The sequence below is a fragment of the Rhinolophus hipposideros genome (assembly GCF_964194185.1).
Source record: "Rhinolophus hipposideros genome assembly, chromosome: 21".
Taxonomy (NCBI): Eukaryota; Metazoa; Chordata; class Mammalia; order Chiroptera; family Rhinolophidae; genus Rhinolophus; species Rhinolophus hipposideros.
Window position 1 is genome coordinate 38,983,480 of NC_138067.1, and position 25,785 is coordinate 39,009,264.

The 25,785-nt window shown below is 50.8% G+C and overlaps 1 protein-coding gene across 5 annotated transcripts in view; it reads left to right on the top strand.

The window, feature by feature from the left end:
- The window catches only part of SPTBN4 (spectrin beta, non-erythrocytic 4), a gene marked incomplete at its 3' end in the record, with an annotated part of 71,341 nt that extends 45,618 nt beyond the window's left edge, over positions 1-25,723 (top strand). For 3 of the 5 annotated variants that reach the window (XM_081031399.1, XM_081031397.1, XM_081031400.1), the window contains 16 exons: positions 8,296-8,520; positions 9,133-9,222; positions 11,338-11,616; positions 11,707-11,837; positions 12,693-12,897; positions 13,792-14,172; positions 15,409-15,653; positions 17,984-18,122; positions 18,214-18,298; positions 18,662-18,858; positions 19,418-20,037; positions 20,849-20,918; positions 21,458-21,750; positions 22,914-23,087; positions 23,246-23,288; positions 24,678-25,723. In XM_081031399.1, the coding sequence (XP_080887525.1) occupies positions 8,296-8,520; positions 9,133-9,222; positions 11,338-11,616; positions 11,707-11,837; positions 12,693-12,897; positions 13,792-14,172; positions 15,409-15,653; positions 17,984-18,122; positions 18,214-18,298; positions 18,662-18,858; positions 19,418-20,037; positions 20,849-20,918; positions 21,458-21,750; positions 22,914-23,087; positions 23,246-23,288; positions 24,678-24,836 (3,336 nt within the window). Of the gene's footprint in view, positions 1-8,295; positions 8,521-9,132; positions 9,223-11,337; positions 11,617-11,706; positions 11,838-12,692; positions 12,898-13,791; positions 14,173-15,408; positions 15,771-17,959; positions 18,123-18,213; positions 18,299-18,661; positions 18,859-19,417; positions 20,042-20,848; positions 20,919-21,457; positions 21,751-22,913; positions 23,088-23,245; positions 23,289-24,677 lie in introns of those variants that run through there. The other 2 variants (XM_081031398.1, XM_081031401.1) reach the window with 2 other exon arrangements.
- Positions 25,724-25,785: the final 62 nt, after the last annotated feature.

Genomic DNA, 25,785 nt, shown 5'->3' on the forward strand with positions numbered 1-25,785 from the left:
CCACAGTAGGGAAGGTGATCCTCTCACTGGCCTCTGAAGCACTGATCACTGCCTGAGTTCCAGACCCCATGGGCTGGGCAGGCAGTGGACACACGGTGACCTAAGTCTGCTCTGAGGGATCGCCCAGAATATCAGCAGAAACGAGTGGTGGCCTAGAGGAGGGAGCCGGCAGTATAAGCAGCTAGGAGCCAAGTGATGAAAACTTGGGCAGGGGAGGCAGACATAATAACATGGGTTCAAATCCCAGCCAGGGTGCATGTTTAGTCTCTCTCTGCGCCTCTGTCGTCCCTTGGTAAGTTGGACTACGTCAGTGGGGGGCCTCCCAGGGCCACGTGAGGTTGTACACTGTATGGCACCTGTATGGGACGTGGTGAGCTCCCAAGAAATGGGGTCTGTGACTGTCAGGGTCCCAACCAGAACAGAGGCATGCTCCACTGAGGACAGTTTGAGCAGGGCTTATCAAGAGTCTTGGCAAAGATGTGAGCAAGGAATGGGGAAGCCACAGGGAGGGTGAAGGGTCGGGTGGCGGGAAGGGAGGGCTTCACAGCCCAGGCCTTTACCTCCCCTGAAGAGGCAGAGGGAGGAGAGAGTCTCCAGGCAGGATATGGGGCCCTTAGCCAAGAATGGCAGCCAACCCTTGGCACTGCTGCAGGAAGGAGCTGGAAAATGATACCCCAGCCTCTCCTCTCTCCGTCCAGTCCCCTGCTGGCGCCCCTTAGTCCAACCAGGGCCCGCTTCATAGGTGTGGTCGCACAGGGCCCCACACATGGTTTAATGCTCTGCTGTCGCTGTCTTGAAGTTCTTAATATTTGAACAGGAGCCCTGTATTTTTATTTTGCACCAGGCCCCACAGATTATGGGGCCAGTCCTGAGCCTAGCCCACTCGGAAGCCAGAAGGCTGGGTCCATACAGGTCCACCGCCTGGGCACAGAGCACGTAGAGAAGCTTGACTGTGAGCCAAGAGTGGCCAAAGAAGATATCCAGCACAGCAGCGACTATTGCTAGGATTATTCATGGTCTTACCGTTCCTACAAACTCTTCCCCTGCAGCTTAATGTGGTGGATAAAGGCACACGCAGGTCTGGGTTTGAATTGCAGCTCTGTTATTTAGCGGCTGTGTCGTGTTAGGCAAGTGGCTTTGCCTCTGGCTGTGAGCCTCAGCTGCCTCCTCTGTGCAGTGGAAGGACCTAATGCTAAGCTACTCCTTGACAACAGGACTGTAGGAGCTTGGCTGTCTGGGGTCAAGCCTTGGCCCTGTGACTTACCAACTGCGTCACCTGGAAATTTCTTCTCTCTGTGCCTCAGTTTCTTCAGTAAAATGGGTATAGTGACAGTACTGATCTCATGTGGACATTGTGAAGATTACAAGACGTAATGCATAAAGGGTTTTCAGAGTTGTTGGCCCAACAAACCTAGGATTTGATATTTGTTTGCAGGTTTTTCCACTTTAATTGTCTTCAGCCAGGGGATATCACTATACTGGGTTCAAAAGTTATTTGGGTTAGTTATTTCTCCACTTTTGCTGTGGTTATATTATTATGTGAAAGAGTTGTTTAATTTGTTTCTATTTGTATTTCATTTGGGCATTTCTCCCCATCCATATAGCTTTTTAAAAATGTATTTTGGGGGGTGGTAATATGCAACATTAATATAGTACCCAAAGTTAGAACTATCTTTGATTCACTTGATCTTCCCAAATTGCTTGCTCAGGTCCTGATGCTAATTAGGAATTCCTGCTTCCTTCCAGCTTGCCAACACCTGGTGTCATCAGACTTTCTAGATTTTTCCAGTCTCGTAGACGGGAAGCATATCTCACTGTGGTGTGGCATTTGCAGTTTTGGGGAGAACTGCTGAACTTGGGAATCCTTGAGGGAGGATTTGGGGCCTTCTGCTCTAGCCAGAGTGCAGAGCCATCTCTTCCCCTCTCATGGGGGGAGTTTAGCCCCACCAAGCCCTGGACACCATGAGGCGGGGTCTCCGTTGTTTAAAGGAAAGATTGAGGCCCGGAGGGGAAGGGGGACTGGCTCAGTGTCACAAGTGGATGGGCTTCAGCAGCAGGCCCCAGTAGAGGACTCCTGGGCCCTTTCCCCAGAAGAGGGAGCCAGAGATAAGGAGTGACTCAGTGGGCCACGGCCCCCAGATGGAGCCCAGCTGGGACTCAGGAGCTGCTGCTGGGGAAGGGAGGGGCCTCCCAAGACCCGCTGTCCCCAGGGGTAGCCTGAGAGCCCAGACCCTGGGCATATGCAGAGGGGAAGGGGCCGGCCAGCTGGGCACATCTTCTGGCTGCTCCACCCTGCAGGCCATGGGGCCAGGCTGGGCTGGGGGAGATGCTGGCTCAGGGCCTGAGGGAGTGTGGATGTATGAGTGGTCTGTCCCCTCTCTGCTTTTCTCTGGGCCTGTCTCACACTCCTGCTCCCTTAGTTCTTCTGTCTCTGTTTCTCATCTTTTCTGTCTGTCTCTCTCTGTCTTTGTCCTTATGTCTCCTTCTCTGTCTCTTCTTTCTTTCTTACTCTCTCACTCTTTTCTCTCTCTTTATTTCAGTTCTCCATCTCTTCCTCTCTCCCTTGACCTCTTATGCCTGTGTCCTCCTTGTGTCCTCCCTTTGTCCTCAAGCCAGCCGCTGCAGCAGGCTTCCCGGGACCCCACCTTCCAGGTCTGAGCCATGTGACCCAGAGTCCTCTCTCAGCATCTCCAGTCCAACTGTCCTTCTGGCTGAGGGGCCAGATGGTGGAGTCCCAAGCCCCCACTTTCCCAGTCCTCAGGGGCCCAGCCAGCTGGTCTGGCTCAGCCACCGGCTCCTGCTTGGGGAGGGTGGGAGGAGTGCTGGTCTGCTGCCATCTGAGGGGGACCGCCAGGGGAAAATGCACTGGAGGCCTTGCAGCTGTTAGGCTGAGTCCCTGGGGACATTTACCACCCCCTCCCCCACCCCAAGCAAGGCTCTTTCTCTGGCCAGGGAAACACATTCACCTTTTTTCATTCTTTGTGCCACATTTCTTCATCTAGCTCAGCGCCGCGGCCTAGGGGAAGAGGCCAGATTCAGGAGCTCCACAGTCCATTCCACTACCATGTGACCTAGGGCAAGTGACCCCACCTTTCCGAGCCTCAGTGTCCCCAGTTACAGAAAAGCAGAGTGACTGAGAGCCACAAGGGTTTTGTGGTCACGTGGTCTTGGGTTCAAATTTTGGCTCTGGCAGTTTTTACTCTGGACAAGGGACTGCTCCTTTTTAGGCCTCAGTTTCCCCATCTGGAAAATGGGAAGGCAGACTGGTGAATCTGAGTAGGAATCGGGTTGATCTGGGGTCAGGGCTTGCTGTGTCACTACCTACTATGTGGCCAGCACCTGAGGCTTTTTGGGTAGTAGGCTCTTCTGTTTTTCTGGTTTTTTTAACCTTTAATGTCTTTTTTAAAAAACTGAAATTTAATTCCATACCATAAATTGCACACTTTTAAAGTGTACAGTTCAGTGGTTTTCAATGTATTTGCAAAGGTAAGCAACTCTCACCACTACCTAATTCCAGAGTATTTTCATCACCCCAAACAGAGACCTTATACCCATTAGCTCCCTCTACTAATTTATACTCTACTAATCTACTTTCTGTCTCTATAGATTTGTCTATTTTGGGCATTTCATAGAGGTGGAATCATATAATATATGGTCCTTTGTGTCTGGCTTGTTTCACTGAACAATGTTTTCAAACGTCATCCATGCTGTAGAATGTATCAGTACTTCATGGCTCCTCTGGTTTTAATGTTTAAAGCTAGTTTAACTTTTTAAATGTGAATCTTGAATACTACCCAGCTCAGAGTAGTAGAGTAGCATAGTAATTAGTCCAACAAAATCAACACACATTTATGGAGCCCTGCTCTGTGCAGGCATAGTGACAGGCTGGCCTCCAACTGTGAACAAAACAAACACCCCCATCTACCCTGATCTCATACACTGTCATGAGGATCAGGTGAGTTTTTCCTTGTCAAGTGCTTAGAGCAGCACCTGACATGGAGAGGGGCATCAGGACGTGTTACCTATTATTGCTGTTATGGTCAGAACTTCAAACCAGAAGGGTGAAAAGGAAAAAGTTTTCCTTCCCCCACCCGCACACGCACAGTCCCACTCTCCATGGTGTAACTGCTCCCCATAGTTTCTTCGCTATCCTTCTAGAAATATTCTATGCACACACACATACACGTGCCATACGTGCCATACTGAAGCTTGCCTTTTCACTTGACAAAACACTCTAGGCATCCTTCCTTGTCTCAAAAACCTGTTGATATATCCTGTCCTTTTAAACTGTTGCATGGTATTCCATAGGCTGGTTTGCCAATCTGTCTTTCACCAACCTTCTGTTGAGAGAGAGACCTTTGGGCTGTTTCCAATATTTTGCTAGTAAAAATAGTGCCACAGCAGACGTCCCTGTCCATACGTATTTGAGCCCATGTGCAGGTGTTTCTGTACAGAATAGTCCTCAAAGTGACACTTTTGGGCCAAAAGGTATATGTATTAAACTTCTTGATAGATATTGCCAAATATCCTCCTGGAAAGGCCATGCACACACCTGCTATATGACAGCATCCCTCTCCCCCCCACACCCCCGTGGTCACCATCATTAGATATTGTCAAGCTTTTTCATCTCTGCTAATCTGAGTGAAAGATACTGTCTTGTCGTTATTTTAATTTGCATTTTCCTGAACATTGAAGGAGGCTGAACATCCTTTCGTGTGTTTAATGACCATTGTACTTCTGCATCTTTTGCCCATATTTGCAGGAAAAGATACACATTAAATGGATAGTGTCAGTGTCTGGAATCATTCTATCTCAGGTCATATGGCCACTTGCTGGAGGTTGTAGAAGGGTTTTCATCTAATGAAAAACTGGAACTTATAACCTTAACATTTCAGATGATATTTAAGAATTTCCTGAATTCTCATGCATTTTTATTTTCTTAGCGAAAAAGATTTTGGGGTGACTGTTTCACTTTTCTTTGATTTCTGAAGCTTGTGATTGTGCCTTTTAAAAACTTCCATCTTACAGGGTTTTGACTTGTTATAAAGTTAGATTTTATGACTCCTACAGAGTGTGAACTGTGTCATTTGGGACTCTTTAGGGTGCAGTTCGTAGGACTTCAACCCAAATTGACTTAGGCTAAAAGGGGACATAGCTGAAAGATCTAGGGGTTATGCAGCTTCAGGCATGCTACATAAGGATCAGTTACTCAAATTTGTCCTCAGGAATCTCTGTCTCCATTCCTGTGCCTTGCTTTCCTCTGTGTTGGCCTCATTGTTGGGGAGCCTGTTCCCTCTTGACGGCAAGATGGCCCCAGTATCCCAGGCCTACATTCTATCAGTTTAGGAACCCTGTGGGAAAGAAAGCATCCCTTTTGAGCTCACATAGTTTTGCAACAAAAGTGGGAAGAGTTTTCACTGGCTGATTTAAGGTCACATGCCACCTTATACCTAATCCTTACCCCACGATGATTCAGTGTTCTCATTGGCCAGGCGTGAGTCACATGGCTATTCTTGGCCTGCTGAGTTTCATCAGCCCCAACCATCCCTGACCCAATCCCTGTGGCCAGGGTGATTTCAGTGTCCTGATTGGCCAGCCTTGGGTCATGTGGTCACCCCAGCCCTCTAGGTTTTATTAGTCCCTCAAGAAGCTCAAGACCTGAAAGTGGGATGTGAAGTCCTGAGAAGGAAGGGATGGATGTTGGGCAGGCAAAACCAACAGCTCTGCATTGCAGAGCCTTGGAAGAAAAGTTTTGACTTGGTTGTTAAGTTTTTTTTTTTTTTCTAAAAGATTTTATTGAGGAAGGGGAATAGGACTTTATTGGGGAACAGTGTGTACTTCCAGGACTTTTTTCCAAGTCAAGTTGTTGTCCTTTCAGTCTTAGTTGTGGAGGGTGCCATTCAGCTTCAAGTTGTTGTCCTTTCAGTCTTAGTTGTGGAGGGCGCAGCTCAGCTCCAGATCCAGTTGCCATTGCTAGTTGCAGGGGGCACAGCCCACCATCCCTTGCGGGACTTGAGGAATTGAACTGGCAACCTTGTGGTTGAGAGCCCACTGGCCCATGTGGGAATCGAACCGGCAGCCTTCGGAGTTAGGAGCATGGAGCTCTAACAGTCTGGGCCACCGGGCTGGCCCAGTTCTTAAGTTTTGAGTTCTGGGTTGCAGTCTTTTTCCATAATCTGTTACCACTTAATTGCATTATTATTTTGTTTTCTTTTCTAGCTTGCCCCCATCTGTTTAGAATCACACAAGTAATGCGTAAATATATTGTTTTGGTAAAAGATCTTACCAATCTTGAAATCTTCAGTAAAACAAAACCTCCCTTTAATACACCTCCCAGTCTCACACCCCAAATAACCTCATTTATTATTTGGTGTGCACCCTGCTGGAGCTCTTTCTATGCACTTACAAATATACCTATGTGGATGTTTAGTTTTTATTTTTGTTTTCCATGTTTAATTTAAATTTTTGAATCAATTTTTATGGTTCAGACATCAAAAACGATATAAAATCCTATGTGAGAAGTCTCTCATCCTTGTCCCAATTCACCAAGTTCCCACCCCCCAATAGGTACCATCTGCTATTAATTTCTTGTTTATTCCAAGGGAGTTTCGTGCATGTGCAATTCACTGCCAATATATATTCATATGTATGTTATAAATTGCTTTTTCCTCTTAACAGTAAGTTTTGGCCACTTTTCCATACTGTTGTAGAGTTGTTTAACCATTTTACTCCTAAGGGGCATTGAGGTTGTTTACAATTTTTTCCCATTATAAATTCTGCTATGATGAGCTCCTTGGACAAACATCTTTGTCCATATGTACCAGTCAGTATTTCTTTAGATATAGTCCTAGAAGTGGAAGTGCAAGTGCTGAGTCAAAGCATTTTGACACGTTTTGCATTTTGATAGGACCTGCCGAGTTGCCTTCCCAAAATGCTCTGCTGATTTACACCACCACCCACAGTAGCAGAGTGTGCCCATCTCCCTGCATCTTTGGCAACATTAGATGTTATGTATTATGTTTTTGCCAATCTGATGAATAGAAAAGGATACCTTGTTTTCATTTATATCTTCCTGCTGATTAGTGAGACTGACCATCTTTTCATGTGCTCATTTTTTCTTCTGTGTCCTCTCTGTTCACATCTGATGCCCATTTCTCTTTGGGGCAGTCTTTCTTTGTTGATGTCATTCATTTGTGCCTTGAGCTAATTACAATTGAAGGCCTATTAAGTGTCAGGCACTCTTCTAGGCACTTGGGCATACAGAGATGAGTTGACACAACCTCTGCTCTCACGAAGCTCCCATTCTAGAAGCAGGAGACCGATAAAAAACTCACAAGCAAAGACAGTAATCTGATGGTGGTCTAAGTGCTGTGGAAACAAAGGAAGCAGTATAAAGGGGAATTCTTTGTTAAAGAAACTCCTTGCTCTAATAAGTATTAATTTTTTTTTTCAGTTTGTCATTTGCCTTTAACTACATCTAGAAATTTTGGTTGATGCAAAAGCATTTTATGTGGCCAAATTTGTAAATCTTTCCCTTTATGGTTTTTATGCTTGGAAAGATTTTCTCCATCCCAAGATTATAAAAACATTTGCCCAGGTTTTCTTCTGGTGCCTTATGGATTTACTTATTCCATTTAAGTCTTTAATCCATCTGGAATTGTTCTCAACATAAGAAGCGAGGAAGGGGATCCAGCTAAATTGGTTAGCCATTTGGCCCATGACCATACAGTGAATAATCCATCTTTTCCTTGGAGATTTGAAATGGCATCTGTCTGTGAATTCTCCTGTGTATTTGGGTCTGCGTTTGCGCTTTCTGCCTATCCCCATGGCACATCACCTATTTACATCACTATAGCTTTGTGTTTATTTTTGATATTTGGAAAGGTTGGCTCTTTGGACAAATTACCTAACTTCTCTGGGCCTCAGTTTCCTCCTCCGTAAAATAGGGATCCCATCAACAGTGAATGGTTTTTCTGAGAATAATGAATAATGGACCACTTTAGTCCAGGGGGTCAGGTAAGCCTCTTTGAGAAGGTAATGTTTGAGCTGAAATCAGTACAAGGAAGTGCCTGCCTGGCAGAGGGAATAGTAAAGGCAAAGGCCCGGAGGAAGGAGCCTGCTTACTGGGTTGTAGGATCAGAGAGGAGAATGGCGCTTCTGGAGGGGAACTGAGCAAGGGGAGAGTGGAATGGTGGGTCGTAGCGAGGGATTTGCTGTCACCATGAAGGTACTAGAGAGCCATAACAGGATGGGGAGGGAGGATGGGTCCCGCTGACCCCGCCCCTGTTCCCACAGTCGATGGAGTCGCAGGTGGAGGAGTGGTACCGTGAGGTGGGAGAGTTGCAGGCACAGACGGCGGCGCTGCCCCTGGAACCGGCGAGCAAGGAGTTGGTGGGCGAGCGGCAGAACGCGGTGGGCGAGCGTCTGGTGCGCTTGCTGGAGCCGTTGCAGGAGCGCCGCCGTCTGCTGCTCGCTTCCAAGGAGCTGCACCAGGTTGCGCACGACCTCGACGACGAGCTGGTGAGGCCCGGCTCGGGGTTCTGGGGGGGTCGAGGCGAACGGGGCGGGGCGTGAGGCCAGAGGCAGTCCAGCGGGCCGAGGAGGTGGAGGCTGGGAGCCGGGTCGGCTGTGGAACTTTGAAAGGTTCTAGGCTGGAGCTGGCTTAGAGACCTGGTATATTGAAAGACTCAATCATTCATTTCTTAACTTAGTCATTTACTCATTCACTTAGTCATTCATTCACTGTTTCACGTTCATTTACTCACTTCCGATCACTTACTGGTTTATTCATGAAGTCATGTATTTATTCATTTTTTTCTTCCTCCACTCTATTTACTTATTCTTTTAGTCACTCTTCCATTCATTTTCTCGTTCGGCCACTTCCGGACTTTCTCCTTCCTTCCTTCACTCACTAATTTGATCATTTTGACCCTAGCCCTGTGCTTAGATGATGTTGGAGTCACAGGGGTGACCAACGCAGACCCCATTCCTGCCTATAGAGGGCTCAGAGTCCAAAGGGGAAAACAGACGCGTCCCCAGAGAGTGACACCTCAGGGTGGTTAGGACTATAGTTGAGATGCAGGTTCCTGGGGGTGCATTCTCTCCTTGACCTGCTCGCTGTATCCTCTCCAGGCATGGGTCCAGGAGCGGCTGCCACTGGCCATGCAGACAGAGCGAGGCAATAGTTTGCAGGCTGTCCAGCAGTACATCAAAAAGAACCAGGTGAGCAGAGCCTGGGTGAGAGAATGGGTTAGGACACATTTGCATTGGAGTGATAGAAAAAAATGACTCAAGGTGGTTAAAGCCAAAAAGGGGAATATATTGGCTCTTGTCGTTGAAAAGACTGGACAGCAGCTGCAGGTGTGTTCAGGGGCTTCCATGAGGACATGGATCATTCAGCTTCAGCCGTTATTTGTGTGTTTTTTCCGGGTTAGCTTTGTTCTCGGGCCAACTCTCCTCTCCTGGTGGCAAAAGACCTCCAGCAGATTCAAGTTTACATCCCACCACAAAACTCAAGAGAATTTCTCTCTCTAAAAAGATGCCCAGCCTTACCAATCAGCAGTAGTTCCAGGAATAACTCTTACTGGTAGAGTTGATTCACATATCCACCCCTGAGCTAATCATGGTGGCCAGTAATTTAGACTGTTTTGATTGGCCTGGTCTGGGCTAAAGGCCCACCCTTGTAATGGCAGGTGGAATCAGCCTTAACTTAATATCTGGTCTGAAATAGAGGCAAGTAATTTCCCCAAAAGAAAATCAGGGTCCCGTGACTAGAAGTAAGATCAATTCTGTGGGGCCATGAAACAAACAAAAAAAACACGAAAACTCAAAACATCCACAGGTAGAGAGGAGAGAGGACTCCTAAGAGAATGGTGACTCCTAAGCTGAGCACGACGGGGCACTTTTGAGCCCCTAAAAAATCTCTAGATCTCTGTTCACCTCTCTGGGCCTCAGTTTCCACATCTAAATAAGTAGACAGTTGGTCTAGAGCATTGGCTCTCCAATGCTTAGCAGAGGAACCCTTTGGTCAAAGCAACTGTTTCACCAAAGCCCAAAGTAAGACACGTAAAAGAAGAGTAACGATACTACTAATCACAACTCACTGATGAAAGGCTTACTATGAGCCAAGTACTGTCCTAGAGGGTTACGTCAGTTGTTCCATTGAATCCCCACAATAACTCTGTGAGGTAGGTATTGTTATTGCCCCTTTTTACCAAAATAGTGTAAGTTGGGAGAAGGGGGCACTGAAGGGTGGTGGGGAGGTGGGTGCACGAATGCTTTTGAAAGGTTCGTGATCATGCTGCCTTAGATGGAGCTCTTTAAGAGGCTCGAGTTTTTTATAGATTTTGTTTTTCCAACTTGATGAAAATACTCTTGCCTGTGGACAGTGTTGGGGACAAATAGAACTGGCCCATCATTTTCATGGTTGAGGAAAATGCTCAAGTATGCTTAATGCTTAAAATTGGAGGGGGTGGGGAGTTCGGCCATGTGTGCGAGTGCTGGATCCATGGGGGCTGTTAAATGATGAATAGCTGTTGATATTGACGGAGCACCTATTGTGTGTCAGGCACAATTCTAAGTGCCCCATGGTACAACACAGGGTAGATATCAGCAGCCACCACTAGCGATGTGACTTTGGCAAGTTCCTCGACTCTCTGTGCCTCAGTTTCCTCATCTATAAAATGAGAATAATAACATCTGGCTGCTGGGGATGGAGTGAGGACTAAATGAGTGGCTACCTTATGCAAAGCTCTTAGCAAAGTGCCTGGCAGACAGCAAATATTGACTGTTATTGTGGTCTCTATTTGCCAGTTGAAGAAACTGAGGCATACAAGAGGTTAAGTTAGGTACTCAGCCAGTACAGCGCTGGTTGAGGGAACCTTCTGGTGTGATGGAGGTGTTCTATATCCTGATCTGGGTGCACAGGGTACACATATGTAATATGTGTTGAGTGGTACCCCTAAGATTTGTACATTTTGCTATGCATAAATTATACCCCAGCTGCTCCTGAACAGCCTGATTCTCAGGCCTGTGTTTAACTATTAGGGGGATATTGTGTCACCAAGCGTCTTGGTTCAGAGCCAGCCTCCTGTGTTCAAATCCTGTCACCCCTTGCTAGTTGCTGGTTATCCGGCAACGTACTTCTCTCTGTGCCCATTTTTCCACCTGCCACACGGGGATTGAGTAACAGTAAATCCACGCGGGACCTGGCACAGACTGGTAGATGTGCAACTGTTTGCATGTCTCTTCTGGAACACGCCAGTCGCAGAGGCGCACGCGGCCTTGCCCGGCCCCTGAATGACCCTCTTTACCACATCCCCCACCTCCCGCCCCCAGGGCCTGCGGCGGGAGATCCAGGCGCACGGACCTCGTCTGGAGGAGGTGCTGGAGCGCGCGGGCGCCCTTGCGGCGCTGCGCAGCCCGGAGGCGGAGGCCGTGCGCTGCGGCCAGGAGCAGCTGCAGAGCGCCTGGGCGGGACTGCGCGAGGCCTCCGAGCGGCGGCAGCAGGTGCTGGACGCCGCCTTCCAGGTGGAGCAATACTACTTCGACATGGCCGAGGTGGAGGCGTGGCTGGGCGAGCAAGAGCTGCTCATGATGAGTGAGGACAAGGGCAAGGTGCGCCCGGGCTGACGGTGTGGGGTGCCTGGGGCACTGGAGCCCGGGGCGGGCCGCTGCCGCCTCATCGCGGACGCCCTGTTCCCCCAGGACGAACAGAGCACCCTGCAGCTGCTCAAGAAGCACCTGCAGCTGGAGCAGTGCGTGGAGAACTACGAGGAAAGCATTGCACAGCTGTCACGCCAGTGCCGGGCGCTGCTGGAGATGGGGCACCCAGACAGGTGGACTGGGGGTGGGGAGAAGGGGGCCAGGTGGGGGCGGGGCCAGTTCTTAGAGAATAGTCCAGTAGGATCTGAAGCTTCGTTGGTGGAACCTGGGACAAGGCCAGAACTGACCATTGAGGTGGGAGGGGCCCTCATTACTGCGTGCTGGAGACCTTGGATTTTGGCAGGTAGTTGGGGCTTGAATGGAGGGGCACTGCCCAGGGATGGTTGAGGGGGTGTGGCCAGGAGCACTGGGATTTGGCCTAGGGATGGGGGACGATGTCTAGGACTGAGGAGATAAGTAAGAGCTCAGGACTGGGGAAGGCCCTCTTCCTACCCAGTGTGTGTGAGCAGTAGCTAGGAGGACTGAAAGCCTGGAGTGCTGTGATGGGGCATGGCCTGAGACTTCCTGGATGAAAGACCAGTGGCCTCCCTGAGGTCAGGAGTAAGGGCCACATCTTGGAGGCCTGGCCCAGGAGTGAGATCTGGGATGGGGCACAGGGCTAGAACCTGGAGATTGGGACTGGAGGTGAGGTGGATTGGCTGCGGACCCAAGTAGGGAGTCTGGAGCCCCACCCAAGTCACTGGAGGGGAGCGGCGTGGGGCCGCAGATAGAAAAGTTTCTGAGAGGGGTGGTAAGCTTATCAAGCTTAGGGAAGCCGAGTTTTCCCTGAGCGCTGAGATGCGAGTACTGGGTTGACTGAATCCAAGATTTGCAGAAAACAGTCCTGCGCGAAGGGCTCGGAGGGGATCCTACCCTGCCTGAAAGTTCAGAGGAGATACAGCCATGCCCTGAGAGGGGGGTCAGAGGATCACAGCTCTGTCCTGTAAGTCTCAGGGGTCCCATCTCTGCCCCTCCCTGTCTCTCATCAGTGAGCAAATCAGCCGGCGGCAGTCTCAGGTGGACCGTCTGTACGTGGCACTCAAGGAGTTGGGCGAGGAGCGCCGGGTGGGCCTGGAGCAGCAGTACTGGCTGTACCAGCTCAGCCGCCAGGTGGACGAGCTTGAGCACTGGATTGCCGAGAAGGAGGTGGTGGCTGGCTCACCTGAGCTTGGCCAGGACTTTGAGCACGTCACGGTGAGCTTCATCCGTAATAACAATGATACTAGTGACTACTGTGTGTGCTACTGAGGTTCTCTGGGGCTCAGTTTACCTACCCATAATATGTGGATCATAATAGCAGCCACCTTGTGGTTCTGTTGGGAGCCAAATGCATTAGTATATAGCAGCCCCTGTATCCACAGAGGATACGTTCCAAGACCCCAGTAGAGGCCTAAAACCTGGAATCGTACCAAACCTTACTTACACTGTTTTTTCCTGTACATACATACCTTCTTACTTAAGGAAAGATTGTGCAGCTTCTCTGTGGCCTTTCAAAATTGCCAGCAGTACTGCTCTTGAGCTTTGGGACTATTATTAAGTAAAATAAGGGTTGCTTAAACACAAGCACTGTGATACCACAACAGTCAATCTGATAAACTAGACAGCTAAGTAACTGGTGGGTGGAGAGTGTATACAGTCCAATGGAGACATTGGACAAAGGGCTGATTCACTTCCCGAGCAGGATGGAGTGAGATTTCATCATGCTGCTCAGAATGGTGCCCAATTTAAAACTTAGGAATTGTTTATTTCTGAAATTTTCCATTTAATATTTCTGGACCATGGTTGGTCACAGGTAACTGAAACTACAGAAAGCAAAACAGGATAAGGGGTGGACTACTGTAATATAAAGCACGTAGGACAGTACTCGGCACACACAGTGCCTAACAGTATTCGTTATTATTAATATCATCTTATTATTTTTATTATTATTACTATTATTGCTACAGAGTAAGTGCTCAATAAGTGGTAGATTTTTAAAATTATGATTGTCATTATTATTATTCTCACCTCCCACAAGATGGTGGACTAGAGAGAGCTTGGTGTATACAGCACGTTTGCCCATGCTGTACCCTCACTTCCTGGTGGCAGGTGCTACAGGAAAAATTCTCGGAGTTCGCCAGCGAGACTGGCACGGCAGGGCGGGAGCGGCTGGCAGCCGTGAACCAGATGGTGGATGAGTTGATCGAGTGCGGCCATACGGCGGCGGCCACCATGGCTGAGTGGAAGGATGGGCTGAATGAGGCCTGGGCCGAGCTGCTAGAGCTTATGGGCACACGGGCCCAGCTGCTGGCTGCCTCGCGGGAGCTGCATAAGTTCTTTAGTGATGCCCGAGAGCTTCAGGGACAGATCGAGGAGAAGCGGAGGCGACTGCCCCGCCTGACAGCCCCACCTGAGCCGAGACCCAGTGCCAGCTCCATGCAGCGGACTCTGCGCGCGTTTGAGCATGACCTGCAGCTCCTCGTGTCCCAGGTGGGGCGCCTGTGGCCAGGAGGGGAGGTGGGAGGGCCTGGACAGTGTGGCCAAGGGATATGGACATCAGAGCAGGCAAAAATCAGGCTGTAGAGTACATCAAAATGAGATGGTGGGACAGATAGAAAACACATCATGGAATAGGGAGAAATCAGATATTGGGACATGTAGAAAATGGACTGATTTCATAGTGTACAGAAATTAGACAAATTTTCAATGCAGGTTGAGCAGGGGTTCTCCTAGGAGTGAATTTTACCCAAATTCAGATGGACAGTCCAAAGGAAATTGGGAAAGGGTTAAGAGAAATGTGGCTGTGGGCAGATAGAAATTAGGCATCAGGTCTCTGATAGAAATAATATGATTTTCCTTAAGAAAAATGTAATGGGGGTGGATTGAATGGAAATGGCAACAGAGCTAATAGAAATCAGGCCTGGGTTTGACAGGAGCTGGGAGGTGGATCAGATGCAAATGAAGCTGTGGGCCTAATAGAACTCAAGCAGCAGAACTGAAGGAAATGGGGATGCGGGTCTAATGGAATGCAGAAACTGAACAATTATTTTTATATAAATCAAATAAATGATTGTTAGAAATCAGGTGGAGAGATTAACAGCGATTAAGTGGTGGACCTGATAGAAGTGTGGCGGTCACTCCAAAAGAAATCAGAGAGTGAACAGTGGGTCCAATAGAACTCACACAGCAGAAGTGATAGGAATTGGGCAGGAGACCTGGTAGTAATCTAATAGCCATTCTGCAGGGAATTGGGCAGTAGATAGTGGGTCTGAAAAAAAACGAGTGAAAAAACTTAGACAGCATATCTCATAAACATCAGGGTGGCAAGAGGTTTCCTGAAAGAAATCAGATTTGTCTGAAACAAGATAGAGGTGGGCCTGAAAAAGTGAGATGAGAGACCCAACAGACATAGAGTTCTCAGACTAAAAGAAATCAGGCAGTAGACCAAAAGAAACCCAGTGGTATGTCTAAAAGAAGTCAGAATGCCGGTAAGTCAGAGAAAAATCAGGCAACATGCATGAGAGAAATACGGTAGTGGGTCTAAAGGAAGTCAGGAAGTGGGGAAGTCAAAAAGAAATCAGGCAGCGGATAGGGAACCCACTGTGGGATCCCCAGGGTGCAGGCTCCTTTCATTGTTAGGCTCTGCACCAGCCAGCAGATGGGGGAAAGAGAAGGCAGAGCCTGAACCCCATGGAGGGCTTGTGCTCGACCTGGTGTGCCCCTCAGGTACGACAGCTGCAGGAAGGCGCAGCCCAGCTGCGGACGGTGTATGCGGGTGAGCATGCGGAGGCCATCGCCAGCCAGGAGCAGGAGGTGATGCAGGGCTGGAAGGAGCTGCTGGCAGCCTGTGAGGATGCCCGCCTTCACGTCAGCTCCACGGCCGACGCCCTGCGATTCCACAGCCAGGCCCGGGACCTGCTCTCCTGGATGGATGGCATCGCCGGGCAGATTGGGGCAGCTGACAAGCCCAGGTGCCCCTCATCCCACCTCAGGCTTGCTACCTGCCTCTGGGCAGCCACTCCCCAGCCCATCAGCAGTTCCCTTCCCATAAGAAATCACAATAACCAATACCTGCGTGTCACCTCTCTGTGCCAGGCACTGTTCTAAATGCTTCATGTGTTCTAAGACCCCTTGTCAGGCCTGGCATTGGGGGCTCAGAGCATGGAGTGACCTCCTGCCTCTGTCTTTCCCAGTTGCCCACTACTGTCCTCCCTATGGGGTGTTATGGGCTGTAGCCAGGATAGGGACAGGGAGGTGTGGGACCATATGTGTGGCTTAACCTACTTGCAGTGGGCACTGATTTATTGCTCACATAAGTGTCTGGCAGAAGCCTGTCCCACAGTGATTAGGAGCCAGGTCCTTCCATCACTCAGCCCTGAGAGTCATTTGCAGAACCCTCTGTATCCAGCTGCAAATGAGAAAAAGAGGATTACACAGGAGGTTTTAGGGACTAAGCCTGCACTCACATAGTTTTGATTCTGTGACTGTGAGGCCTGGGGGCTACATTCCTTCACTCCGGAAATATTTATTGAATGCCTACTGTGTGCCAGATAGTGAGCAGGGTCAAGCCCCTGCCCTGATGCAGCTTACATTCTGAGGGTGGAAACAGGCAACAGATAAGTAAACAAACACCTAATTTATTTCAGATAGTAATAAGTGCTCTGAAGAAAAATAAAGCAAGGTAAGGGGACGAGGTACTAGCCGACAAGGCTGAGGATGTGATTGATGTTTGAGACCTGAATGAAGTGATGGTGAGTTGGGTAAAGTTTGAGGAGTAGGGTTTTCCAGGTTGAGGGATCAGCAGGTGCAAAGGCCCTGAGGTAGGTTGTAAGTAAGGTATGTTTGAGGAAAATCTAGACGATCATTGTGGTGGGATGGAGGGAGTGAGGAGGAGAGTAGAGAGCAGCAGGAAATGAGGTTTGAGGGGCAATAGAGTGTGGTGAGGAGTTTGCCTTTTCTTGGAGTGAGATGGGAGCTGCGGGAGGGTCTAGAGCAGGAGAGTGATGTGATGTGATGTGATGTACATTTGAGAAAGATCACTCCAGATGCCTTGTGGGAAGTGTGGACAACAAGGATGGAAGCAGGTAGGCCAGTCAGGAGGGTGCTGCTTGATGATGGTGGCTTGGCCCATTGTGGTGGTTATAGAGCTGGGGAGAAGGGATTGCTTTTAGGAATTTACAAAAATCTTTTTATTATGAAAACTTTCAAATACACACAGAAATAGCCGTAGCAGTATAGTGAACCTACATATATATAGTGAACACCTGGCTTGAACAACCATCATTATTTGGCCAATCGTGTTGCACCTGTAAACTTTCCCACTCCCCCGCTACCTCTTGCTGAGTTATTTTAAAACAAATCTCAGGTATCATATCATTTCACCGGATGTGCTTTAAAGTTATAAATGTCCACTCTTGACTGATAGATTAGCTTCAGGGCTGAGGGGAAAAGGAATCACAGATGAATGATGATGAATGTACCGATGCAGAATTTCAAGGGAGAGTCAGATCATTCTGTACAGTCTGTCTTAGGTAGGAACCATTACAATGTGAAACCTTCAGAAATAAGTTTCGACATTTTAAGTCTTATAAAGCTATACTTGCTGACTGGTAGAATCTTTGGAAATTTGGAATTTGTTTTGGACATATGACAGTGGAGAATGACGCTGTCCTGTCGTTATACAATACAAGCCACAAATGTGAACCACATATATAATTTAAGATTTTCTTGTAACCACATTATAAAAGTAAAAAAGAAGCAAGTGAAAATTAATTTTAGCAATTCACTTTATTTAACCCAGTATACCCTAAATATTATCACTTCAACATGTAGTTAATATTAAAATCGTTGAGATATTTTATTCTTTTTTAATACTAAATCTTCAAAATGTGGGGTATACAGTACACTTCCACACAGTTCAGAGCAGCCACATTTCCAGTGCTCAATTGCCACACACGTCTAGTGGCCACCGCGTTGAACAGCACAGACTTAGAAAGCTAGACTCATTGACTAGTGGAAACTTCAGAAACATAGTTTTAAAATTTTTTAAAAATTTGGACCTGGAAGTCCTAGTTTAGAATCATAGAGTGTGCCATTGTAGCGCCCTGGAAAAAGTTGGAATCATTGACTCAGTGGAGAACCTTGGATCCTCAGCTCAGAGCTTGGTCATAGGAGGTGCGTGGGTGTCAGTGATGGTGGGGATCTTCTGCCTTAGGGATTTGGGCTCCTCTGGAGCTGTGAATATGGGGTGGGCAGAGAGAGGCTGCCTGTGGCTCAGATCCGTGCCCACCACCCACTGTAGGGACGTGTCATCGGTGGAGGTGCTCATGAACTACCACCAGGGCCTGAAGACCGAGCTGGAGGCACGGGTGCCTGAGCTGACAGCCTGCCAGGAGCTGGGTCGCTCTCTGCTGCTCAACAAAAGTGCCATGGCTGATGAGGTGGGGAGGGGCACAGGGGGTCCTCCACCATCCGTGCCCACTGGGATGGGAGCCACCCTTGACACCCCTCCCACCCACCCACCACTCCCAGATCCAGGCACAGCTGGACAAGCTGGGAACCAGGAAGGAGGAGGTGTCGGACAAGTGGGACCGCCATTGGGAGTGGCTGCAGCAGAGTGAGTGGGGGCCCAGACACATGTCCTCAAGGGCACAGGGACATGCTCCAGCGTGTTTAGAAAGGCCCAGAGGGTGACACAGGCATGCTTTGTCTACCACACATGGGTCCCCAGTAGCAAACATGGAGGCCTGGCAGGGCAGATGGGGGGCTGCCTTGCCACTGAGGCCCTGGTGGCAGATACCTAGGGGAGAAGCTGGTGCCCTCAGAAGTAGCTCCAGCTCCTCTCATTCCCGAAGAGCTCAGAGTGGTCAGGACTGGCATAGAAGAAGCCAGGGGGTGCGGAAAGCCAGAGTAAACAGCCACTGACCCATGAAGCGCCCACAGGTGCCCCAGCACCCCTACCCCGTGTGTCTCCCCTCAGTGCTGGAGGTGCATCAATTTGCCCAGGAGGCGGTGGTGGCTGATGCCTGGCTGACAGCCCAAGAGCCGCTCCTGCAGAGCCGGGAGCTAGGAAGCAGTGTGGACGAGGTGGAGCAGCTCATCCGGAGACACGAGGCCTTCCGCAAAGCAGCCGCAGCCTGGGAAGAAAGGTTCAGCTCTCTGCGGCGCCTGACCACGGTCAGCACCCAGATCTGCCCCATTCCCTCCCACCCAGGGCCCCACCCCATCCCTCTATGTGAGACAGACACTCTGGGACTTGGTTCAGTGCTGTGTTGGGTGAGGCAGAGACAGACTGGGCTCCCAGTCCGGGCGTGGGGGTGTCGGGGACTGACCTGTCAGTCCCGGGCTGGGATGGGGAAAGCACAAGGTTTGTGGGAGCCTAGAAACACTTGGCCTAGCCTGGGGGAATCTGATTTGAGACTTAAAGAATGAGGAAAGGAGTCCATTGTAGTCTTAAGGTCCTAGGTTGGGGGACATTAAGGAAGGAGGCAATGGGGTTCAGAAAGGCAGCTAGAGAAAATGATGATTTAGCTGATTCTTGAAAGAACACTAGGTGTTTCCTGGAGAAAATAGGAATTAAGTTCCTGGCAGAGAGCAAAGCAAGGGCATAGGCCTGGACAACCTTGTTTTGTCACTAAAAAAAGCTAATAATAAATTGGGTGATGAGTCAAGACAACCCAGAGCCACCTTCCCAGTCCCACGCCCCTGCACCTGACCCTGGTGCCTCCGTCCCCAGATAGAGAAACTCAAGGCGGAACAGAGCAAGCAGCCGCCCACCCCTCTGCTGGGCCGCAAGTTCTTTGGGGACCCCATGGAACTGGCGGCTAAAGCGGCGCCTCTGCTGCGGCCAGGGGGCTATGAGAGAGGCTTGGAGCCCCTGGCCCGTAGGGCCTCGGACACGCTGTCTGCCGAGGTGCGGACCCGGGTAGGGTATGTACGCCAAGAGCTCAAGCCCGAGCGCCTCCAGCCACGCATCGACCGGCTGCCGGAGGTCCCGGTTAGGATGGAGCCCACGGCCCCACCAGCGGCACCAGAGGACGTGGCGGAGACCCCAGGGGTCCCCACTGTGGCGGAGCAGCTCCGGCCACGGCCAGAGCGCCAGGAGTCAGCTGATCGCGCTGAGGAGCTGCCCAGGAGGCGGCGGTCGGAGCGGCAGGAATCCGCGGATCAATCCGAGGAGGCTGCGCGGAGGCGGCGACCAGAGCGGCAGGAGTCGGTTGAGCACGAGGCTGCACACAGCCTTACCCTGGGCCGCTATGAGCAGATGGAGCGACGGCGCGAGCGGCGTGAGCGGCGGTTGGAGCGGCAGGAGTCCAGCGAACAGGAGACGGGCACCAGAGGAGAGCTGGCTAGGGGGTGAGGCCATATGTGCCCAGGGAGTGAGGGAAGGGGAATGCGAAGCGCTCCTGGAGCCGCGCAGGCCCAGTGGAGAGGGCTTCTGGGCTCAGAACTGCCTAAGGAGGTGGAGAGAGTCGTGGTAACCATTTTGCAGACATGTAAACTGAGTCTGAAAGAGGTGACATGCCCATTGTCCCACAGCTGCAATTCTAATTGTTGAAGGAAAGGATAGAGTTAGCCAGAGTGTATTGTGCAGATCGATCAGCTGTGTCCCCAGAAAGAGGTCTTTGGTCGAATATGTTTCAGTGACAATGACTTCTTCACCCATTTTCAATTTCGTATTTCATGAATATTTACTGAGTGCCTACCCTGTGTGTGGTATGTGCTGGGGAGAGCAGTGATCCAGCCAGCCGGAGCCCTGCTTTCATGGGACTCACAGTCCAATAGGGGAAACAGACTTGTCACCAGACAGTGATGACCCAGAATGATTAGAGCTGGGATGGAAGAAGTCCAGGGAACCTGGGAGCTCAGGGGTAGGTGGAAAAAATAATAACAGTATGTTCAAAGGCTAGAAGGTACCGGTTTGCATTTTGCTCTTTGTGCTGCTTAAAACTCAAAGGGAAGAGAGGTTCCGTCCTCCATTCAGCAGCCATGTACCCAGCACTTGTGGTGTGTAAGGCCAACATCTGTGAGGCAGCTGCAGGACAGACGGGGGCCTGGTGTCGCAGGCTAAGAGGTGGAGGCTACTCCAGCCAGCCAGGCTGGTCCCTGGGAGAAGGCACCCCAGTTCCATTGGGTCTTTCTGCTTCCCCAACCCCCCAAACTTTAGGAAGGCCACCCTGGCTGACATTGTGGAGCAGCTGCAGGAGAAAGAGGCAGGTCCAGTGCTCCCTGTTGGGGTAAGTTGAACCTCTGGATGGATGAGGAATGGGGACACCAGTGCCTAGCCCTGGGTCCCCCCCCATCTGAACCCTGCAGAGAGACTCTCAGGGGATGGAAAGGGCCCCTAGATGCCCCCCCTATAATCTGAAATTTTCTCCCTTAGAAAAATGAGGCCACCGACCTCAGAGACTCCGCCCCTCTCCACACACACACACACACACACACACACACACACACACACACACAGACTGGAGCTTCTTCCTACATCTGCCCTGGACTCTGTGCAGTCTCAACTTTCCTTACAGACAACCACACAGAGAAGGAAACCCCAAACTCCCCCTCCATAGCTTCCTCCCCAAGATCAAGAGGGAGTCCACACCTAGGAGTCCTGGCAGACTCACTCCCAAGACCCTCCAGCCCTGAGGTCCTCCCATACTCGCCTCCAAGACAGGTGGTCCTGCAGATAGATGGGACCCCCCCAGACCCATAGTTCCCCCAGAGATGGCCCCCACACCACACTATGGACACAACCCCTCTTCCCTCTCCCTTCACACAGCCGTCGCTGCCTCAGCCTCGCGAGCTTCCCCCAGGCCGCCTGCCCAACGGGCTTGAACCCCCCGAGAGGACACCTCGGCCGGACCGGCCGCGGGCGCGGGACCGGCCTAAGCCGCGACGGCGGCCGCGGCCCCGAGAGGGTGGTGAGGGCGGGGGAAGCCGGCGTTCGCGCTCTGCCCCGGCCCAGGGCGGCTCGGCTCCGGCGCCTCCCCCACCGCCCACTCATACAGTGCAGCACGAGGGCTTCCTGCTGCGCAAGCGCGAGGTCGACGCTAACCGCAAGTCGTCAAACCGGTGAGCGTGCAGACGGGACTTTGGAAAACTGGTCCCAAGCTCAGAGTGTCCATGAGTGACTGGATGGGCCTAAGGAGGGGGTGGGTGTCCAACGAGTGGTGAGGTGGGCGTGGCTTTATAAGGGGCGTGGTTTAACTTCAAGGAATCACGCCAAGAACCAGAGGAGTGGGGCTTCGTGTGTCCAATGGTGAGCAGGTGGGGCTTAGACGGGAGCAGGACTTGAATAAAATATTCCAAACGTGAATAAATTGCGACCCAATCACATAACAGCCAACCCAGGAGTTAAAGTAGCAAGCTGGATGTGGGGTCTCTTCTAGAGGGTTTCAATGGCTCGTGAAATGGAGCCTGGAGATGTCCATCCAATTAATAAGTGAGGTGTGTCCACCTCGAAGTTTCAAATTGGGGAAAGATCTGAAAAGAGGCGGAGCCCAAACTCTGAGGGGTGAGGGCACATCATACAAGTTTCCAAATGGGAGCCTAAGGGTGATGCATTTACTCTTGGAGTCTAGCTCCTGTTTGTCCAACCCCTTTCGTCCAACTGGGAGGCAGAATCTGGGGAGAGGTGAAGCCAAAAAGGGTAGCACTGGCCAACGAGCAGAGTGAAGCCTAGATCCAAGATGTGAAATGGACAGAACAGCCTGAGATTGCCTGTGGGGTTTCAGGTAGTCTTTCTTCCTTGTGCTGAGGCCAAGGTGGGAAAAAACTGGGTCACCTTGGTGTTTTTGGTCTTGAGGGACTTCCTCCTCCCCAGGTGGGACTTTGGCTGAATGGGAAGACAGGAATTCCTCATTCCAGGCAGTAGACCAATAGCTCTCCTTTCAGGAGATTCCGTGGAAGATGGAGTGGCTGTAACAGCTAGGAACATGCCCAAGCAAAGGCTTATGAAGTCTTGCCTTCTAGAAATTCAGTATGGGAGGGGCAACCCCAGCAGGACCAGCCTGGGCAAAGAAAGGCTCAGTAATGAGAGACTTAGGCCCTTCCCTCAGCTCAGGAACAGCCATAGGAAGAACGCAAGCATATGTCCCAACTAGTGCAAAGGCCCCGAGGGAGGAAGACTTAGGCAATTCAGCCTATGAAGGCTACTGATGAAGAGTACTGTGACTCTTCACAGCACCCAGGCAGAGTGTTGTGACTCTGCCTTGAGCCTGGTCTCGTTGCCCCAGGTCGTGGGTGAGTCTGTACTGCGTGCTCAGCAAGGGGGAGCTGGGCTTCTACAAGGACGCCAAGGGACCAGCATCCGGGGGTACACATGGTGGAGAGCCACTGCTCAGCCTGCACAAAGCCATCAGCGAGGTGGCTAGTGATTACAAGAAAAAGAAGCATGTCTTCAAGCTCCAGTGAGTCCCCCAATGGGCGAGAGGGAGGAATACAAGGCCCAGCTGCCCTGGCCCAGCTGCCCCCTCCCAGCAATCCCCTGCTCCTCTGGAGAACAGTTGGTGGACTTATGGGCCGACCCCTACCCCAGATCCCCCAAGTCCTGTATCCTCTCCTACAGGACCCAGGATGGCAGCGAGTTTTTGCTCCAGGCTAAAGATGAGGTGAGATCTGGTCCTTTCTCTCCCCTATTCAAACCTCAGGAACCACTTGGCTTGCTGGTTCCTGGTTCAGAGTGATACGGCTGTGAGAGGGGAAGAACAAACCTGAGTTACCAGGGCTGCAATGGGAAAGCCCATGGGCAGTGAGAGCCCAGAGGAAGTTCCTAATGTAGCTGGGCAGAGGGAGCAGTAGGAGGGGAGAGAAGTACAGCATCAGGAGTGCTGTCTAGAGGCCCCTGACAAAGTGCAACCTCCTTGCCTTGGCCTCGGAAGTGAGATTGAAAAGATAAGAGAAGAGAGTTAGCTGAAAAAAAAGCGGGGGTGGGGGGGATGATACAGGTAGAACAGCAAGTGCAAAGAACTAGAGGAGCAGAATTTCAAAGCATTCACTGTGCTTTGTGGCCAGAAGGAGTTTTCTTCTCTGTGTGTGGTTATCTGTAAGGAAATTTGAGACAGGAGAAAGAGTCCAGGGCAGATGTGTGTGTGTGGAGCTGGGAGGAGTCTCTTAGCACAGGGCCAGAGGAGAGTTAAAGGAGGAAGGTTTCCAGAAAGTTCCCAGGGGCTGGATCTCAGAAGGCATTGTGGGCCATTTAGAGGAGGTTGGATTTGTCCGAAGGGCACTGGGGAGCCATGGCAGAGTTTTGAGGAAGGGACGGTTACAGGGATGCATAAGAAAGATCCCTTTGGCTACCACTTGCAGGATAGATTAGAGAGGGCAAGAGTGGAGGTGTGGAGCCCAGGAAGTGGCCAGGGGAGGGACTCACGTATGGGAGAACATAGGCTGGACCTAGGCAGGCTAGTGGGGAGGGGAGGTGGAGGTGGGTAAGAGAGACAGTAATATGAGTGCACCTTGGGACTGGGGCTAAGTGGAGAGATCAGGGGAGGAGGAGCAAGCATGGAGGTGGTTTGAAGGGATGCTAAAAATAATACTTTTTATCTCTTTATCTCATTCAGCCTCACAAGAGGCTATGAAGTAGGCCTCTATTCTCTCCCTACCTCTTTTAAATAGAGATAAAAATAGATTTCCATCACAGGGTTATTGTGAGAATTAAATAAGTTGATGCATGTATTTACAAGGGCCTGGTAAATATCAGTGCTCTAAAAGTGTCTGCTGATGTTATTGTTTGTTGTTTATCTCTAGAGTGGGAATTAGATATCATTCTATTGCATAGGATTAAGCAAATAATCCACAAAAGTATTTATTTACAACAGGGCCTGGCACGTAATAAGTGCTATGAAACTGCAGTATTATCATCATCATCATCATCATCATCATCTCATTTAATAGATCAGGAAACTGAAGTTTAAAGAGGGCAGTCTGATTCCAGACTTGCTTATTACTCCGTGTCCTCTCTTCTAAATACAGACTCTGTGTCCTGTTTCTCTCTCCAGGAGGAGATGAACGGCTGGCTGGAGGCTGTGGCCGCCTCCGTGGGGGAACACGCCGAGATCGCCCGCTGGGGACAGACACTACCCACGACGTCTTCCACAGACGAGGGCAATCCTAAGCGGGAGGCGGGGGAGCGCAGGGCCAGCGGGCGCCGGAAGTGACTTACTACCCCCAGGACCTGACACGATTCTCCGTCCCTCCTCTCGCACTGTGGGCACAAAGACACTTTCTCTTCCGCAGGGGCGGGAGCCTCTAGTTCCACCAACACTGCGGACGCACCATGACGGGCACTGGAAAGGAGGGGACTTCTCCCGCACCCCAGGAAGTGGTGCGGGGATTGCTGCCCCTATAGCCATATCTCGGCCCCTTCTCGCTCGCCACCCCCACCCCAGGTGCTGGGGCTCCATTATTTTTATGCAATAACTGAGCTTAGGGGGGCGGGTAAGGGGCCAGTTGAGCCAAGCCCCATGCCTGGATCCCCAGATCCTGCCCCAGAAAGCTGGAGTGGTAGGAACGATAATTCCTGCCCCCTCTCCACCCTAGGGATGGGCACAGGGGCGCTGGTGAGGTCCCCTGGACCATCCAGGGTGCTAGGGGGTGGGGAGGGGACACCCCCTCCCCACCTTTACCTCACTTCCAATGCTGCCTTGATCTCTGTCTGGGAAGGGGGAGTGAAGGGGCCCTAGCCGCCGTACTCCGCCGCCTCAGAGCCATGGGGTTAATTCCTGACTTAGTTTATTTTTGCAAAACGTCGACCTCTTCCCGCCCCGCATCCGCGAAGGCTTTTAATGGGAGGGACGTCAAAGCTCAAAACTGTTTTCCTCTCTCCTCCCCCCTCCAGCTGTAAAAGGCACTTGGTGAGGGGAGGGGCGAGGGGAAGCCCTCCCCCTGCATGCTTCTGGCTGGAGCACCTTCTAGGGGCGTAGGGGAAGCGGGTTGTGGGCAGCCCCCATGGCCTCCTGGAGAAGCCGCTGGGGCTTGAGAGTGTGGGGCGGTGTCGCGGGCGCACACTGTATGTACCTATAATAAATCTTTGGCTTTGACGGTCTATGCTGGTTTGTTCGCGTTTCATGGGCTCCGCCTGGGAGGTTGGGGGCGGGGAGAGAATGT